At 44.1% G+C, this 16,950-nt stretch overlaps 2 protein-coding genes across 3 annotated transcripts; both read right to left on the reverse strand.

Moving 5' to 3' along the window:
- Window positions 1-1,699: 1,699 nt before the first annotated feature.
- On the reverse strand, window positions 1,700-5,725 carry LOC128086580 (prolactin-releasing peptide receptor-like). The gene is made up of 2 exons (XM_052695374.1): window positions 4,733-5,725; window positions 1,700-4,208 (listed from the first exon to the last, which is right to left on the reverse strand). The coding sequence occupies exon 2, from the start codon at window positions 4,165-4,167 to the stop codon at window positions 3,085-3,087; it is 1,083 nt and encodes a 360-aa protein (XP_052551334.1). The 5' UTR covers window positions 4,168-4,208; window positions 4,733-5,725; the 3' UTR covers window positions 1,700-3,084.
- Window positions 5,726-11,596: 5,871 nt separating this feature from the next.
- On the reverse strand, window positions 11,597-16,808 carry CCDC32 (coiled-coil domain containing 32). 2 transcript variants are annotated; one of them, XM_052695383.1, is made up of 4 exons: window positions 16,608-16,804; window positions 16,210-16,453; window positions 13,660-13,816; window positions 11,597-12,315 (listed from the first exon to the last, which is right to left on the reverse strand). In XM_052695383.1, exons 2-4 carry the CDS (start codon window positions 16,445-16,447, stop codon window positions 12,177-12,179), a joined length of 534 nt encoding a protein of 177 aa, XP_052551343.1. In that variant the 5' UTR covers window positions 16,448-16,453; window positions 16,608-16,804; the 3' UTR covers window positions 11,597-12,176. The 2 variants fall into 2 exon arrangements, with proteins under 2 accessions (XP_052551343.1, XP_052551344.1); XM_052695384.1 differs by lacking the exon at window positions 11,597-12,315 and having other exon boundaries at window positions 13,656-13,816; window positions 16,606-16,808.
- Window positions 16,809-16,950: the final 142 nt, after the last annotated feature.

The following is a 16,950-nucleotide window of genomic DNA, read 5'->3' on the forward strand; positions in this document are numbered from 1 at the left end:
AGGACAGATCTCTATTGTTTGGGATGCCTCACTTATTTCAAACCAAAACCACATGCAAGCCCTATGGTACTCAAGTATCAGCATCTATTATAAGGTGGAAGAAATAAATCCCTGGCTGTTTTAGCTCACTTCTGCAGCAACTCTGTAGGATGTTTTTTAATTGCTATTGGTTTGTTCACATTTTTATGTATTTGTGTGTTTTTTTCCCTCCTAGGCTTTGAGTCCTCCTTCCCTTGGAGTAGCAGAAAACTCTCAAGCCACGTGGCAAAACAAAGTGATCCTTGCCACAGAGAACATCTCTGCTTTCAATGAGCTTTGCTGCAGAGTCTGAAAATCTGAGATGAAAAGGTCCATTTGCATTTCTATTTGTATGGTCTGATGTTGCCTACCAAGTACAACTGGATCAAGCTGCACTTCAGCACTGGAAAAACTATCCAGCATCCTGAACACTCGTGTGGTTGGACTTGGCTTTGGGTGTTGATTCACGAGCAATGCTCATTGTGCTGAGTGGAGGAACCATGGTTGCAGCATTACTAAAAGTTCAGAAGAGCAAAGCAGTGCTCACTGCCTGGAGAACATGAGCCCAGCAGTCAATCACACAGAATCACAGAATCGTAGGGGTTGGAAGGGACCTCCAGAGATCATCGAGTCCAACCCCCCTGCCAAAGCAGGTTCCCTATAGCAGGTCGCACAGGTAGGCATCCAGGCAGGTCTTGAACATCTCCAGAGAAGGAGACTCCACCTGGAGTCTCCCTGGGCAGCCTGTTCCAGTGCTCCGTCACCCTCACTGTAAAGAAGTTCTTGCGCATATTTGTGCGGAACTTCCTATGCTGCAGTTTCCAATCTGTCCATCCATCCATCCATCCATCCATCCATCCACCCCCCACCCATACATCTGTCTGTCCTCCCAGCTCCATACTTCTCTTCTGCCACCACACACTTGAAAGTGCAGCACAGTCAGAGCGCAAAATCCCAGGGAAGGAATGTGATTATTCCAAAAACCATTAATTTAAGTAAATGATCATGAGCTCTTTGCTGCTTCCCACCTGATTCATCCCCATCAGAGGCATCCTCTGTGCTCAGCAGCACAACGGGGCTGGGAAATGCAAGTGCTGGGTGGCTTCAATCTCCCTTTTTTTTTTTTCCCCCAGTTAATTAAATGTAGAACTAATCACATCAAGCACTGTTGTTGTGAGCACCACGTGCTCTCTGGCAGCGTGCAGGCAAATGGAATTCAGAGCACAATCTCACATTTGTGCAGAGTTCCTCAAGCAGAAGGCTATGGAGCAGCAGGCTACTGCACCCTAAATCTGAGAAGTGTGAAGTGGATACTGAGACCCATTATTGGCCATTGCAAAATTTCAGGTGAATCTGGGGTATGGGCAATTCTGTAGTAAGAAGTCCGAATGAGTGAAAGCACACTGGGAGTCATTTCCCTGTAAATAAAAGAAAGAAAGGAACCACCAAGCTGTGTCATAGCAAAGCTTCCCTGAAAATCTCAGAGCTCCAGCCCTGGTTCCAGCTAGACTCCAAGCAGCTGCCTGTGACAGTGATGGATAAACACTTCCAGATTGATTGTTTTCCTGTGGTGGGATCAAATTGCATGTATGGGGAGTGACTGCAGGCCTTATCTTTTTGGTTCAAATCAATACAAACGCACAGCCTGAGCTTTTTAAACCTTTTATTAGCAGAAGGGACAAGCAGTGACCTGGGCTTAGCAAAATACTCCAGCACAAATACTTCAGCCTTGGTCCTAAGCACAGCCTTGTGTAGCCAGAAGAAAGCTGCAAGAAGCCAACAGAGTGAGCAGTGTTGTGTACCATGTGTACCATGAAGGTCTCAGCAGTAAGGTGAGCCAACAGCAGGTTGTTGCCTGAGGGCTGTTAAGGTCCAACCAACATCTGGAACACGAGAGTCCAACTCACAATTTATTCAGCAGTTTTGGGGTCAGAGTAGCTCATGAGCAGGATTCCCATCCCCGCCCTAGAAGAGCATATAACTTCTCTGCATATAAACCACTCTGAGTGGAGACTGTGACTTCTTCCTCAGCAAGCACACAGCTTGGTACCTTTCTTATTACCTACTCCATTACTTTGAGCCCTGTCTACTTCGTCTTGTTTGGCTGCACACTTCTGGCTGGAGAAACTGGGACTATCCTATGAGGTTATGCAGATGAGATTACTCAGAAAGACAAGTAGATGATGGAAGTGTCTCAACACAAGCTGTGGTGTTGTGCCCTGCATGCTAGCTGGCAGAAGAATACACACTTCTGAATGTATATCGTCCTTTCACCAATGGACTGCAATTTAAACAAAAAAAAAAATGGACAGCTCTTTAAATGCTGCCTGAAAGAACTGGTGTTCCTCCAGAGGCAGAAAATGCTATCTGTTGCTTAGGAGCAATCTTTATTCTACAGAATGACAATGTGTACTCCAAAGACTTCTTTAAGTGCACCCAACATCTTGTCCACCCCTATATACACCACAGGAAGACGTCTTTGTGCTGCAAATACAGCACCAGTTCCTGGCATAGTAAGCTGTGATTGGAGATCTAGTGTATGTATATACCCCATCCCCAACTTTGCTGCACAACCAGTGGTACAGCATGAACATTTCTCCTTGCTCATGAAGCACTCGTATTTGGGCAGATTTTGACTGTGTCAGTGTGTGTAGGCATTCTTGAAAACTGAAGCTTATGGAACACTACCATCACACCAATTATATACCCAGTTGTGAATCCAGATATATATACGTTGTTCTATTTCAATAAGGCAAGGGAAAGCTGTTTCATTGGCACTGATTCTTGAGTCAGACCAGGTGGAAACATCCACCAGTGCCCATTGTGTCTCTATGGGGGCTAGCAGGTAAATCCTGCTCAAGATTATGCTATTTTCACATGGTTGTGGTATTCATTGTTGTTGTGCTGGTGTGCTTTGTGTCAAAGAATAAAATGTCCTTGAGCTGCTCAGAAGAGATGCTACTTGAGGACAGACATCCCTTCACTTGGTTCCGTGGTGCTTGTTCTCCCCACCAGGCACAAGCATCTACATCCAGGCCCAAGAGCAAGCCTGTAGGGGAAGTTCAGCTAAGAGAATCTGGTTTGCAAAGCTGTCTTATCCGGGACTCCAGCTGGGGTGTCTGCCAAGGTGGAGCAGATGTTGAACCGAGAAACCTTGTAAGACACAGTGCTGGAGCTCTTCTTCTTGCGGTAGAAGTAACTGCTGAGGTGGAAGCGGAACTTGTCATGGAGAGAGGCGTAGATGAAGGGGTTGTAGCAGGCAGAGCTCATGGCAATCAGGTGGCATGAGACCTGGATGACGTTCACATATCTCTTGTCCAGGATGGTGAACTCTTCGTCAATGTCTCTGATAAAGTTGACGACCTGGAGGGGCAGCCAGCAGACAGCAAAGCAAATTACAGAGACGGTGAGCACCCGGAAGGTCTTCTGCTTCATTTTGCTCCACTTGTCTTGGCACGGGTAGGCAGCTCCTGGGATGTTCCTCTTCTGCAGGTGGTGGGAGATGGCACAGAAGGAGACCGATACTGCCAGCAGCGGGAGCATGTAGGACAAGAGGAGCATCAGACATGAGTACAGCAGCCGCTCCCTCTCCTTGTGCTTCCAAAACTCCTCGCAGATGATCATGTCATGGCCAATGGTGTTGAGATCCAAGTATTGCGTGTGCAGCGAGGTGGGAACCGAGGCCAGGATGGAGAGAAGCCAGATGCAGGCCATGATGCAGACACAGGACTTGCAGCTTATCCTTCGGCGGATGGGGTAGGCCACGACGATGTAGCGGTCAATGGCGATGGCAGTGAGGGACAGCACCGAGACAAACACGGTGGTGGCCTGCATCAGGGTGACAAAGTAGCACATGAACATCCCAAAAAGCCAACCCCGCACCTCGAAGGCATAGGAGACAGTCAGAGGGACACAGGCCAGGCACATGACAAAGTCAGCCGCTGCCAAGTTGCCAATGAGGAAATTGGTGGTGCAGTGTAGCTTTTTGGTGAGAGCGATGAGGAGAATGAGGAAGAAGTTCCCCAAACACGCCACAGCCACCAAGGTGGCGTAGAGAGGGATGAAGAGCGGCTTAAGCTCCAGCAAGAGGTCGAGACCTGTGAAGAGAGGGGCTGAGGTGTTCTGCCAGGAGTCATTGGAGAGTGCCATGGGAAGGGCTCAGCAAGGCAGGGGCCCAACAAGGCTTGACCCTGAAGAGGAGAGAGACTCACTGTGGTTGTTCTTCTGGGCAGAAAGACCAGTCCCCAGTGTCTAATTCCACAAGGTTTAGGTCTCTGTAGTTGCATACCGAAGCTTTGGTGTGGAAAAAACAGGGAGCATGGATAGGAAGTGGTTAACTGAACAGTCTTCCTGCTGCTGTGAGCTGTCTGCTAGGGAAAGCAGCTCAGGATGTGAGATTGAAAGTAACCTGAGCTGACATGCAGCAGGGAAATAAAGGCACTCGTATTTCTTCTTGCTCCCAGTGTCTCGCTGTCAGCCTTGTTCTCTGCCTCCAGCCACACAGCTGTACAGCTGGGCAGGAGTGTTCAACACATCCCAGCCCACCCAACTTTTCCCCTACCATTACTTCATCCCCTTGGATATTTACTTCTCCACAATGCTTTCCAGAGGAAAACCTGTGCACTGCCTTCCCATCACTGAGCCAACTCGGCACCCCATTCACTCCCATCCCCATCCTCCCTCTCTCTCTTTCCACACCACTTTGGCTTGTTACCTGCAGCACTTGGTCCTTCTTAGAGTGTGTGGAAGCTGTCCTCAGAACAGCCACAGAGCTCCTGGCAGCAGCAGAACTGGGTGCAGATCTGTTTTGTCTGAAAGTGCAGGGAAAAGCAGAATTACCCACGCTGTCACATTTACCTTTGTTCCTCAGGCTGAGCAGCCTCCTTACCCCTTATTAGTTAACTCCCAGAGTTTACTGAGAGAGATTTTTTCTGCTTTGTTCTATAATTAAAGTAGCTTCAGGTCTGTGCATCCAGCCCTGGAAACCAAAAATCTGGATGGAAACAAGAAGCAAATATGATCACTGAATTTCCATATTTCAGTTTTTCCATCTTTCCATCCAGCATCAATATGTATATATATATTTGTTTCCTTAAGGAAGCAGGACTCCCTCTGCGGAGCACACTCACCACCCGTAGTCTGTGTGGAGCTTGCCTAGCTCCGAGAGAGCTCCAAGATCCTTCTGCTCGCTGATTGTTTCAAAAGGATAGGGATATGCATCTCATTCACCAGCTGTTGCTCACCGCAAGTCTTCTCGTTGCTGCAATCCTTGCTCTCACTCCTTATTGTTGCTGTGATGCCTGAGTGCTGTGATTAAAAGCTGGGGAGGAGCATGGCATTCCCACCCGCAGGGTGGGTATTCCTGCTATGTGGGGGGATGGTCATGTTTGTCCCGCTGTTCTGCAGTAAGGTCTCTTCACTGAGTTGGGGAGAACGGAGAGTGTGGGCACAGGGACCATGTGAAGGTCCTTGGCTGCTCTGCCTGAGGGAAGATGATGAGGGTGGTTGTGGGGCAGGGGGGATGGATGTCCAGCTCTGGGATAATGGACACTCAAACTTGGGGTGAGTGTGGTCCTGCCATGGGGTGAAGGATAGCCAAACTGTAGGTCAGTGAATGGCCAAATATCAGGTGATGGATACCCAACACCCAACCATGGTGTGAGGATGGTCCAGACATAGAGCAAAAGCAGCTATGGTGTGAGTGTAGTCCAGTTTGGGACAGAGGGCAGCCATGCGGTGTTGAATGCGTAGCCATGGGGTGAGGACAGCTGTTGGATGATGGGCACCCAACTACAGAGTAAGGATGGCACAGTCATGAGATGAGAGCAGCCATGGGATGAGGGTAGCACAGCCACAGATCAGTGGATGCCCAACCAGGGGTCAATAAATACCCAACTATGGACCAATGGACATCAAACCATGGGGTGATGGATTCTCAAATGTGGGGTGAGGGTAGTCCAGACATGGGGCAATGGACACCCAACAGTGTAGTGAGTGTTGCCTAGTCATAGGGAAAGAACAACCATAGGGTGAGTATGGCCCAGTTGTGGAATGAGGAAGGCCAATGGATGAGAGTAGCTATTGGGTGATAGCAGCCATGGGGTGACAGATGCCCAACCATTGGGTAAGGACAGCTCATCTGTGGGATGTCGCAATGATGGGCCAAGGACAGCCCACAGCATGAGAGTAGCCAGCCATTGGTCAACGGGCACCCAACCATTGGATGAGCAAGGCCTGCTCAAGGGGACAAGAGTGGCCCAACTATGAGATGATGGTAGCCCAGACAGTAGGGACCACCACTGGGAAGAATATGGTACAGAGATATAAGGCACAGCACGTATCCCACAGGGCTGAACCCCAGTGCACAGCAGCACCTGTGCTCAAAGAGTGAGACTGAAGCCAGGGGAGATGCAAGGAAGAAGGGGCAGAGGCTCCAGCTGTGTTGGAATCATGCAGAGGTGTTGACAAACACTTGGCAGGTGGAGCCAAGTTAGATGCAAAAGGTCACAGCAGAGCTTTATTTAGGAAAGGATGAGCCAAGCCAAACAACTTTTTTTTTTTTTTTTTTTTTTTTTAAATATATATATATGTATATATAATCTTATCATCCCCCCTTCCCTGTGTCATTTTGGGGCTTGGTAGAATGTTTTTTCTCATGCTAAAAATAGTGATTAAAGGGCTTTTTGGAAAAAAGAGATTTATACTTTACCTTCAAAAAGAGGGAGTCATTATGTTTTTGGTCTTTTTTGGCGTAATACAAGATCTGCAGTTGGTGGTGAGAGGGTTCCCATGCCTTGGGGTTGTGGTGTGAAGGAGCTTACAGGCCAATGGAAGAAGTGATGGAGCTGCTCATGAACTGTATATGGAGCAAGGAAAAATTACCTCCCAAAAATGTGAGTACTAAGTGCCGGAGAGCTGCCAGCAAGGAACTTTAGGGATTCACATAGGGGGGAAATAAATATAGAAACCAACAGAAACATACGTATTTTCTTCTGACTGGGAGTTATTTGCAGCCATTTTGTGACTCTCTATCTGCTCCTCAAAGCTAGTGCTGGAGGAGGTTTGGGGGGGGAGGTGGCAATGGGGATGTTGCAATGTAAGGAAATCTTGATGTGAGAGGAGATATGTGTTGTCAGAGCCACATGCATACCTTTTGGCAGCTGGGCTTTGCTAAAGTTTTGCTTCAGAATGCTTGCAAACCCAACTGGCGTGCAAAAATGTAAGCTGAATGAGCAGAGAAACAGACCTCACAGAGCAAAGAGCAAGGCTTAAATCTCTACCATCTCATTTTTCTGCTTTTTTTTTCTCCTGGACTTACACTGGCTACCACTGGAAAACTGTTTATTTTCTTCCCAGATCTGGTGTTTATGGGATACATATTGTTGCAGAAATGAGATATCTGGGAAACCCTTTGTCCATCTCAGTGCGCTTCCCCATTGCGCTGGGGCTAAGGTCAAGATCTTGTAGCGATGCCATTGAGATACAGTGGTGTAATGAAATGCTGCACAGCACCTGCAAAATACTAGTAACTGTTGAATGCTGAAGCATATGCAAGTGCTACTACTGTTTTGGGGCTGCATCTCTTCTTTGTTAAAATCTCTCTTCATTTTTCCCATCCTTCTGGTCCCATCTTGTAGCAGCCAGAGAGGGCTTTCCCACTTGGAAGTGGAAATGGACTTTGGAAATGATTCCCAGATGATTTCATCCTGGTGAACTGATGTATGGACCAAGATTTTAGAAACATGTAGAGAGATTCTAGGGCTGGGAAAGAATTAACCTTAATGGCTGTTGATCAGTGTGTTGTAGCTATGCCATACGATCTTGATTTCAGTTACAAGATTAAATTCATAGCAAAGGAGTTCCAATGAGATCTGAGAGGCTGCCAAGTGGCAAAGAATCCTATCAATGTCCATTGACTGCTGTAACTGTTTTCCTTTCATTATGCAATAGCACTATGACTAACTTGGTGGTAATGAGCTGAAGTTAAAGACAGGGACCATTGAACTGTTGACCTCAAGGGCTGATGTTTGGCTAGAGCTGATTGGTGACCATGAGCTTTGGTTTCATGCAGCATGGGGATCCCATAGTGATGGACCAGGAAGGGGGAGGTTTGGGGAGCTCAAAATGTACTCCAAAATCACCTCATTACACAGATATCTGTCTCTGTGCTACCAATAGATTTCAGCAGCAAATTTGGATCAGAACATCCAAGTGACCTGACTGACTTCTCTTGGGAATGGCAGGAAGAGTTGGCCAAGGGGATTTGTATTTGTGGCTTTGGACTTAAATCCTCTTTGCTGCTGGGGTTAATTTTATAGTCTCCCAAACTGGACTAAAAGCAGAAAATACGTGGGAGTTCAACCAAAACCTCAATGGGTCTCCAATGGTCTTGATCACTCAGTGTAGGTTGGGGGGTTATGGAATGACACACCAATCCCTATGCACTCCACAATTAGGAAGTGCAGGGTATCAGAGCTGCTTGTTTAACATGGTTGGGTATCTGGCTGCCAGATCCAAAGCAGGTCACTGCCCATCAGCTCTGTGTCTGATTTCTTATGAAAGATCTTTTCACCTTCATGTTTTATTTAATTAAGAGAAAATTAAAAAATCATCATCATCCGCTGCTAAAATTTAATTTTTATTTATTTGTTTGTTTGTTTTTTTATTTTTTGTAGGAATGGAAATTCTCAGAGCAGTCCTAGGAGAAGTTCAACAAAATTAGGACTTTTGGTGGGAGAAGGCTGTAAATTTGCCTCTGTCTGATGAATGTGGATCAGTGCTATTGAAACTGGCTAAGAGCTGGCTGTAAAGAGGGGCACTCATCCCACCAAACACTCAGCAGGAAGAAAATAATCTCTGCTTCCATAGCCTGGCCAGGAGCAGCCGTTAATTTTAAAGTGCAGAACATTCTGATAAGGAAAGCAGAAGGCTCTTAAAAGATCATTTTAGATGAGAGATGTGGCATCAACATGATAGAAAATAATGAATTACTGCTGGCTGGGATGGACACATCCACCCCATGCTGGCCAAGGCTTTACCCCACACATCCTTACCATGGAAGAGCCTTCTCTGACCTAATCTTTATCACTTGCATAGAGCTGTAAGATAAATCCCTCATCCCAGGTCTCGTATTTCCCCTTGCCAGGAATTTTTGGCTCTGATTGGATACAAGATGTCAGGCTAGTAGGTTCAGAGGTGAGTTTGGAAGCCGCAGTCCTCATCCTCAATCCTCATCCACCAATCAGCAGTGCTTTTTGGAGCATCAGTTTTGGGGTGTCTGCAATGACATCCCTGTGCCCAACCTACCCTGCATGGCTGATGACAGGGAATGTGAGTTTGCTGTGGTTTCCATCCCCTTTTTGGGATGAATGTTGTCATCTCTTAGAAATATTTGTGGGTGCCAGGAGTTCACCATCTGCTAGCAGAGATTACCCAAACTCACTTCTGGAAATGTCCATCCTGGCCACCTTTCCTACAAAATGGCCATCACAGCGTGGACTGTGGCAGTACTCTTAACTCAAAATCCTAGATGGTCTGCCCATTAAAGAGGAGTGGAATATTCTTATACTTACTTATACTTACTCATTATACTTACTTACTTACTATACTTACTTTTATACTTACTCATGCTTTGGCTTGATGTCATCTCTTTAAGCACATTGTGAACCACCTCTTTTCCCTGCATTAGTGCATAGGAGCTCTTGGGAAATTTTGGAGTTTAGAGAAATGTCCTTTCATGCTGAGAACTGACATTAAAAGGCACAGATAAGAAGGGCTAACATGTGATTAGTAGTTTCTCACACTCTAACAATGACAATCCATGTTTGATAGTATGTACATGCTTGTGCGTAGTAGTCTGAACACACTGCATTCAAACCATATCACTGATGGTTTGCTTTCCTCTATCACAGTGCTGTTATCAGCAGCTCTTCCTCTGTTGTTGTTGTTGCTGTTTAGATGGGCACATCCCCCAGTGTGTGAATTATTGCCACCAATAAGAAGGCAGGTGTTGCTGTGTAGGGAAAAAAAATCCTTAATGGAAATGTTGCTCACACCAGCGAGGCTTTGTTTGGGAGCTCAACAGCTCCCAATTCCTATTATAAACCATAATATTATCATCATTATATATAAATATATTAATTATAATATATATAATTATTATAATATATATATAAATATATAATTATATATAATATAATTATATATAATATAATATATTATATATATTATATATATAATTATATAAAATATATAATATTATTATCAATATTATCATCATATTATAAACCATTTCCTATTATAAACCATAAGAGCTCCAAGTAATGTTCTCACAAGTGAAATCACACATAACATCAACAAATGCACACATCACACCTTTTCCATATATTCTGTTTGAGCTGTATTGTAAAAAAACAGTCTTAGAGTATGAGTTTTTAAGTATAGATAATCCCAAATCTGATTCCCTTTATGTTAGTGTTTCCAAAGTGTGGTTTATCTGGCAGCTCCCAGCATGTGTTCTTCCAAACACTGTGGTGCCTTCAGTGGATGCTGTCTCTTTCCTTGAGCAATCAAGGATTTGGCTACTCAGGTGTCAATATTTATATGTAGTCAAATTTTAAAACTAGATTGTTTGTGTACTTATAGAATCTTTAAACTCCTCATTTGTCTTTTTCAGTCCTAATGTTTACATCCCCATTGAGTCAGACAACCTTCAGAGCAAGCCTGCAGATTGATGGGGCTGGACTCACTGCTTGATTTGGATGTGGTCTCCAATTAAATGCCAATCTATTATCGCTTATGTTTTGGCAGGTCTAAGTCTCTGCTGAAAAGACAATGCTGCACTGCTTCAGGACCTAATTTACTGTCTTGTGCTGACAGTATCAATCAACAGCCACAAACAGAAATCTTGTGTTTCTTCCTGCATGATAATGTAACAAAACCATACTGCATAGTTCTCTGCCAGCTTTCTTAGCCATGCCAAAAATGGTGAGTGGAGTTGATATGACACTGCAGAGCCATTACATGGATCTGGGACTTTAAATGTTTTGGTACAGTTATTATGAATACATTTCTAGTTCAAATAACTTTAATGGCAATAGACAACATAATATAAAGCATCTTCACTCACTGCTAATGGCAAGAAAGAAATGTATTGACTGCAAAATAGCTTGGGTTCAGAAAAAGAAATTGCATCTTTCTCTCAGCATGTTCAATTTCTGGTAAATGCTCAGACGTGCCTTCATTGTAGCTTGACAGCACAGGTGAGAGATGGCATTTACAGTGCTGTATCTGAATACAGCAAAGCAGAATTATTTTTAGAGATAAATGAATAGAGGCATTTGAAAGATGACAAAGGAATCCTTTTCAACAACACCAAAGCTTTGTGAGCCTTGTATCATTGACATTCAGGTGACTCACCATGTTTCTCAAATGTTCACATTTGTTCTAATGGAGAATTACGTGTGACTGCTTTAGAGAATGGTGAGGCTGCAGTGGGTGGTTATGGCACAAAGCTAATGGTGTGGACAAACACCCAGTAACGACACTGAAGAAGCAGCAACAGAATAACAGCCAGCAGTGAATGAAACAGCACATTTATAACTAACAGAGATAGGAAACAGTGAACGTGATAAGCTCCTTTTAAAAGTGTAATTTCATACACAATGAACAATCTAATGCGCTTAAGCTACTAGAACTACCCCTCCAATTTCCCTGGTAAGAGCTTTCTTTATCTGACAGAAGATGTACGCTGCTTCCCTCTATCAACCTTTAATGTCAACGTTGTTTTATCTGTTCTATTCTAGACCATTATGTTTTCTGATGCTTCTAAACAACTGCTACAGTTCAATATGCCTCCTGATGAGTTACAAACAATTCACGTTCATGCCAGAATGATTTGGTTGCTAACACACTAGGACTACATCAAAAAAGGGTTTCAGTTCAGCAAATTCTGTTCCACTCTTGTCCACAAAAAATGCCAGTCGATATCCTTGGAGGTCCAGTGCTGTTTTCTTGTTGGATTTCATTTCATTGTCTTTAAATGGCTGACAATTGGCACTCATTACCCACCCCCACCCTCTTCCTAGCATTACTGTTGCTGCACACAGCTTCATCAGGGTTGGACAAGAGACAGCTCTGTGGCATGGTTGCTGCATATCTCACTGCTCAGCAGCTGGATGCTCTTCTTCAGTCTCCTGTTTCTCTACCTGTGATTCTGGAGGGATGAGGTACTGTACCTCTTCAGCGTTGATGGCCACTTTATCAGGTTGCAGCCATCGCTTTAGATGCTCCAGGGTGCTGAGAGAAAGCAAAGACACAACAAAAGATAAGACAAGTAATAAAGCTTCACAAGGTATGATTTAGACTAACTAGGGAAGGTTAAGGGGGAAATATAGGCAGTACACCTACATCCTAGAATGCTAACAATACTACAGAAGTATATAAATATATACTAATATAATTAATCTCTTACAGCCTATTTCACAATAGCTGGTCTCATGGAAAAGACCAATTCTGTCTTCATTTAAATGTTGACTAAAACTTAATATAACTCTGAAATGTGTGCATATGCTCATCTGCCAAGAAGTGACACAATTCATTCAATCCTTGCATAACAAAATTAACTTGCTCTTGCTCTTCTACTATAGCAGAAATTTCGGTAGTGTCCTTGAGATTGTTTGTGCACTTAAAAGTTAAGGTTTGCTTAATTACACTGCTGGATCAGCTTCAAATAGCTCAGTACCATTTAAGGGTGACCTCTAACTTCATTTAGTCAAAGTCTAGCAATGAAAACATTTTCACGGCTAATGTTCCCAGCCTTTAAAAACAGAGTAGAGAGAACACCTCTGTCTACAACTTGCTTTTAAATATAAATCAAGTTAACTGTCAAAGAAAGAATCTAAGACCTATTATAAACATAAATTATTTTTCATACTTGAACTCCAAAATGAGCTTAAGTAGATTCTTCTTAAGGGAGAAAGATAATCTTTTTTTTTTTCCAAATAGAAGCAATCATGAAAAATGTCAGCTCAGAAAAGAGAAATATAGAGACCATTATAAGTAATTGAGAATGTAGATTGCTTTAGCGTCTAGGAAAGGACTCTCATCTTAATTCATACATCATCTACAAAAGAGTAATGGGTGAGAGAGGAAGCATTGTAAGAGAGGCACTGAACTGAGAATCATGAAATCAAATTTCAGATCTGATATCAACCCTGGAAAGAGCTTCAAATCCCACTTGTTTCTGAAGCAGTGTTTGTATAGGCCCTCACAAAGATGCAGGGAATGGTCTGAAGTTCACTGTTAAAAGCTAACCCTTAAAAAAGGGAATTTGAGACCCATTAAGACACTTCCCCCCTACCCCAAGTGCGACAAAGGAAATTGTCAAGTAGGTTCCAGTTGTTTCCTTACTGGATCACCTAGGTAAGAGGAATGCAAAAATAAAATAAAATAAAATAAAATTCAGTACACAGCTTTGAAAGTTCAGTCCATACATGTCCCATGTGTCCCTCTAGTGTGACCCAACTGGCATTACCAAAGCTGCTCAGAAAGCCTGTGTCAGTCTAGCAAATGTGCAGTGAGACCTTCTGTCACAATGTCCTATTGCAAGTTGCAACAATTCCTTATTGATCTGCTTATTACCTCTCATCAGATTCATGTCCCTCTATGTAAAATTCAGACTCAAACTTCTCCTGGAGGAACCTGTCCCAGCATTCCTTCTTAGCTTGTGACAGAGTACGCAGCATGTCCTTGGAGGTCACCTCTTCAGACAAACCTTTAATTCTCATCAGCTTTCTCTCTGTGAAGAGGCAAATCAGAGCTCTTTATTATATTTTTCTGAGGGAAAGGAGGAAAAAAACCCACAAGTGTCTGCACTTCAATATCAAAAAGGTCAAATTAACATTTCAATACTTTGTCTTCATTAAGTAACTTTTTTCTTGCATTTGAAGTCTGCATGACAGTATTTCCTCCATGTAATTTTAGGTGACTCTTCAGAAGGAAACAGTGTAAGCAATCAGTCCACTTTGCCCACTTCTTAGCTTTAATGACTTTTCCACTTATTACTGAGTTTTGATGAAATTGCACAGAAGGGTACTGATCTCAAATGCACTGTGTTCCCACAATTTCCACGCAAATTGGCATGGAATAGAAATCACACTAACTGTAGTATGAAATCCAAATAATGCCCAAACTGAGGGGAAAAAAACTGCAGTGAGCACAGCAGTATTATCAGTAGGATATCTCAGAACAGAACATGATATTGTGAGTTTCTCAACCACAGGTTACAATGAAAACAGTGTTCTTAGCAGACACAGGGTGATTCAGCCACAATACACAAAGTGTAAGTAAGCAAATTTAATGAGTTTCTCCCGTCACAAAATCTCTTTATAACAGATTCTTTCTTAAATTGGGCCAGCTATTAACTTGTACTCACACTTTTTACAAAAAGGTGTATGATATGTTAGTTGAATTGCAGTAGCTCACAACAGAGCAGCTCTCCTGTGACTCTTTTTGGAGCTCGCCCTGTGTTACAGAATAGAGCTGTCACTGGAAGTATCTGGCTCTAACAATTCTTAAGACCTGAAATATCATTATCTGCCCAAATATATTGACAGGCTGATGGTACCATTCCACAATTGCTAATCCTGGCCATGTAGAAAGCCACAACAACTTTATGCTTCTGCTGGCTTAACCAGAATACACAAAAGAAAGTTTATGCTAGAGCTATGCTTTCATCCTGACTGTATGAAAATAAGTACAGATCTAGTCTGAAGCCTGCTTGTGAAAATTTATCCATTAGCATTTTCTGAGCACATTAGAACTGCAGCAACAATTAATACTAGAAGAGCAAATTCTGTCTTGCTGCTATGGCACCTTTGATCAGATACCAAAACCTGTACTTAGACTGTTTCACAGAAAGCTAAAACAGTAACAAAGTCAACATGGAGGCTCTGGCAGAAATAAAAGCTTAAAATCCACTTCTGCCACACCATCCCCATTTCTCCTGGCCTGTTTCTGCATGCAGAAACGTCATACATAAGCCAAGCACGTGTGGCTGCACTGAGAATCAGATTATAAATTGACCCCAAAAAAAAATAACTCCACAAAAAGGAAAAAGCAGAAAAGAGCCATAACATTGAATATTTCACTATGACTGGATGAGTAGCAACTGAACTGTTAGAGCACAGAGGAACCCCAAAGGCTTCTCCTAACAGGCAGCAGGAGCATCCTTCCTGGAACTGACTGCTGCTGTAGAACATGAAGAGATCAGGAAATATTTTAAAAAGGGTGGCTAATCCATGGCCTTAGAGATAATGACTGCTGCTTTTAGCTGTGCTAGGATGTTGACTTCCCTCATATCACATATTTCTATTAGCTTTTACACAGCTAACGATCAATTTATGGTTTTATAGATTATGCAGGAATTAAGCAATAGCACTGAGATTATCTGTATAATCTCCCATATGTTAGAACAAAGATTCCAGCAAACGTTATTTAGAAAGCATCTTTCCTGATTCTGTCTCCCCCCAAAAATCAGGTCACAGAATTACTTGACTTTTTTTCTTTACACTCAGAAACATCTAATTATTTCTTGGAGCCTCAGGAGACAAATGCTGGCAATACAGCAACACAAAGGCTTATAATGATTTCAAAACACGTTTCCCCTTCCCAAGTCAGCAACAATGGAAATACACTGCACCCTTCCAGTACTTGAGGGGAGCTTATGAGCAGGAGGGGGACCAACTTTTTACACAGAGAAATAGTGATAGGACAAGGAGGAATGGCTTTAGACTAAAAGAGGGGAGGTGTAGCTTAGATGTTAGGAAGGAATTCTTTATTCTGAGGGTGGTGGGGCCCTGATACATGCTGCCCAAAGAGACTCTAAATGTTCAATCCCATTCCCATCCATCACGCCATCCTGAGCAAGTCCCAAGATCTGATGGATGTCAATCCTGCCCACAGCAGGACATTGGAACTGGATGGGCTTTAAGGACACTTCCAAGCTAAGCCATTTTATTCTGACAGGCTCCAGCTGTGTTTCTCAATTCCACTAATGCAATAACTGAGTGTGGAGCTCTGTTGAGTACTTCTAAGCTGCAAAAACCAACCAAAGATGTGAGCAGCGCCCCCTCTGATGCCACAGTTGTCAGCAGGCAACTCAGCCTACCCAAAGCCTTACCCAACACTCACCTAGGGATGCTAAATACATCTCTGAGTCATTCAGGGGCGCCCAGGGCTTTGGGTTTGGTTGGGAAGAGACCCCATTACCCTGGCTTCCTCCGTTTTTGTAGGAATCCAGGAATGAATCAGTGAAGGCCTCACTGGCATCCTTCTGGTCTGGATGTGGCAGACACGAGCAGATTTCAGCCCAGAGGTCCTCGCTGGGCCTGATGACCATGGAGTTGATGCTCTCAATCGTTCTCATCATGAAGGCCTGCAGGGAGGGTACAAGTGGCACACGGTGAGAACGACTCAGTGTCTCTCTGCCTCTCACCAGCCACTGCCTTTTGCCCAAACCACCCCAGTGGAGCGCTGAGGGACATCTCATAGCTCCTCCGGAGCCTCCCCTCACAACGCAACACTTACACCCTTCAGGGCCCGAAGAGCCTCTCACGGTGTTAGGCCGCAGTGTTCCGGCACCCCCTCGACTCCTGTCACCACAGCTCTCCGGGACGTGGTTGTTCGGGTCACAGCAGAACCGCTCCAATCGTCCCCCGGCGCCTCAGCACCGCCAACACGGGAAGTCACAGCGACTTCTGGCAGAGCGCCGATTGGTACCTGAGTTCAGCCAATCACCACGCTCCGACCTCTGATTTTAACCAGTCACCGCGCTCCCCCGGAAGCAAGGGGGGTAGGGAATAGGTTGGAGGCTTGAGTGACGCTACTTCGGCGCCATCTTGGAAAGGGGCGGAAGTTTTCCCGCTAAACAGT

This window comes from Tympanuchus pallidicinctus, unplaced genomic scaffold (assembly GCF_026119805.1).
Source record: "Tympanuchus pallidicinctus isolate F22 unplaced genomic scaffold, pur_lepc_1.0 scaffold3, whole genome shotgun sequence".
NCBI lineage: Eukaryota > Metazoa > Chordata > Aves > Galliformes > Phasianidae > Tympanuchus > Tympanuchus pallidicinctus.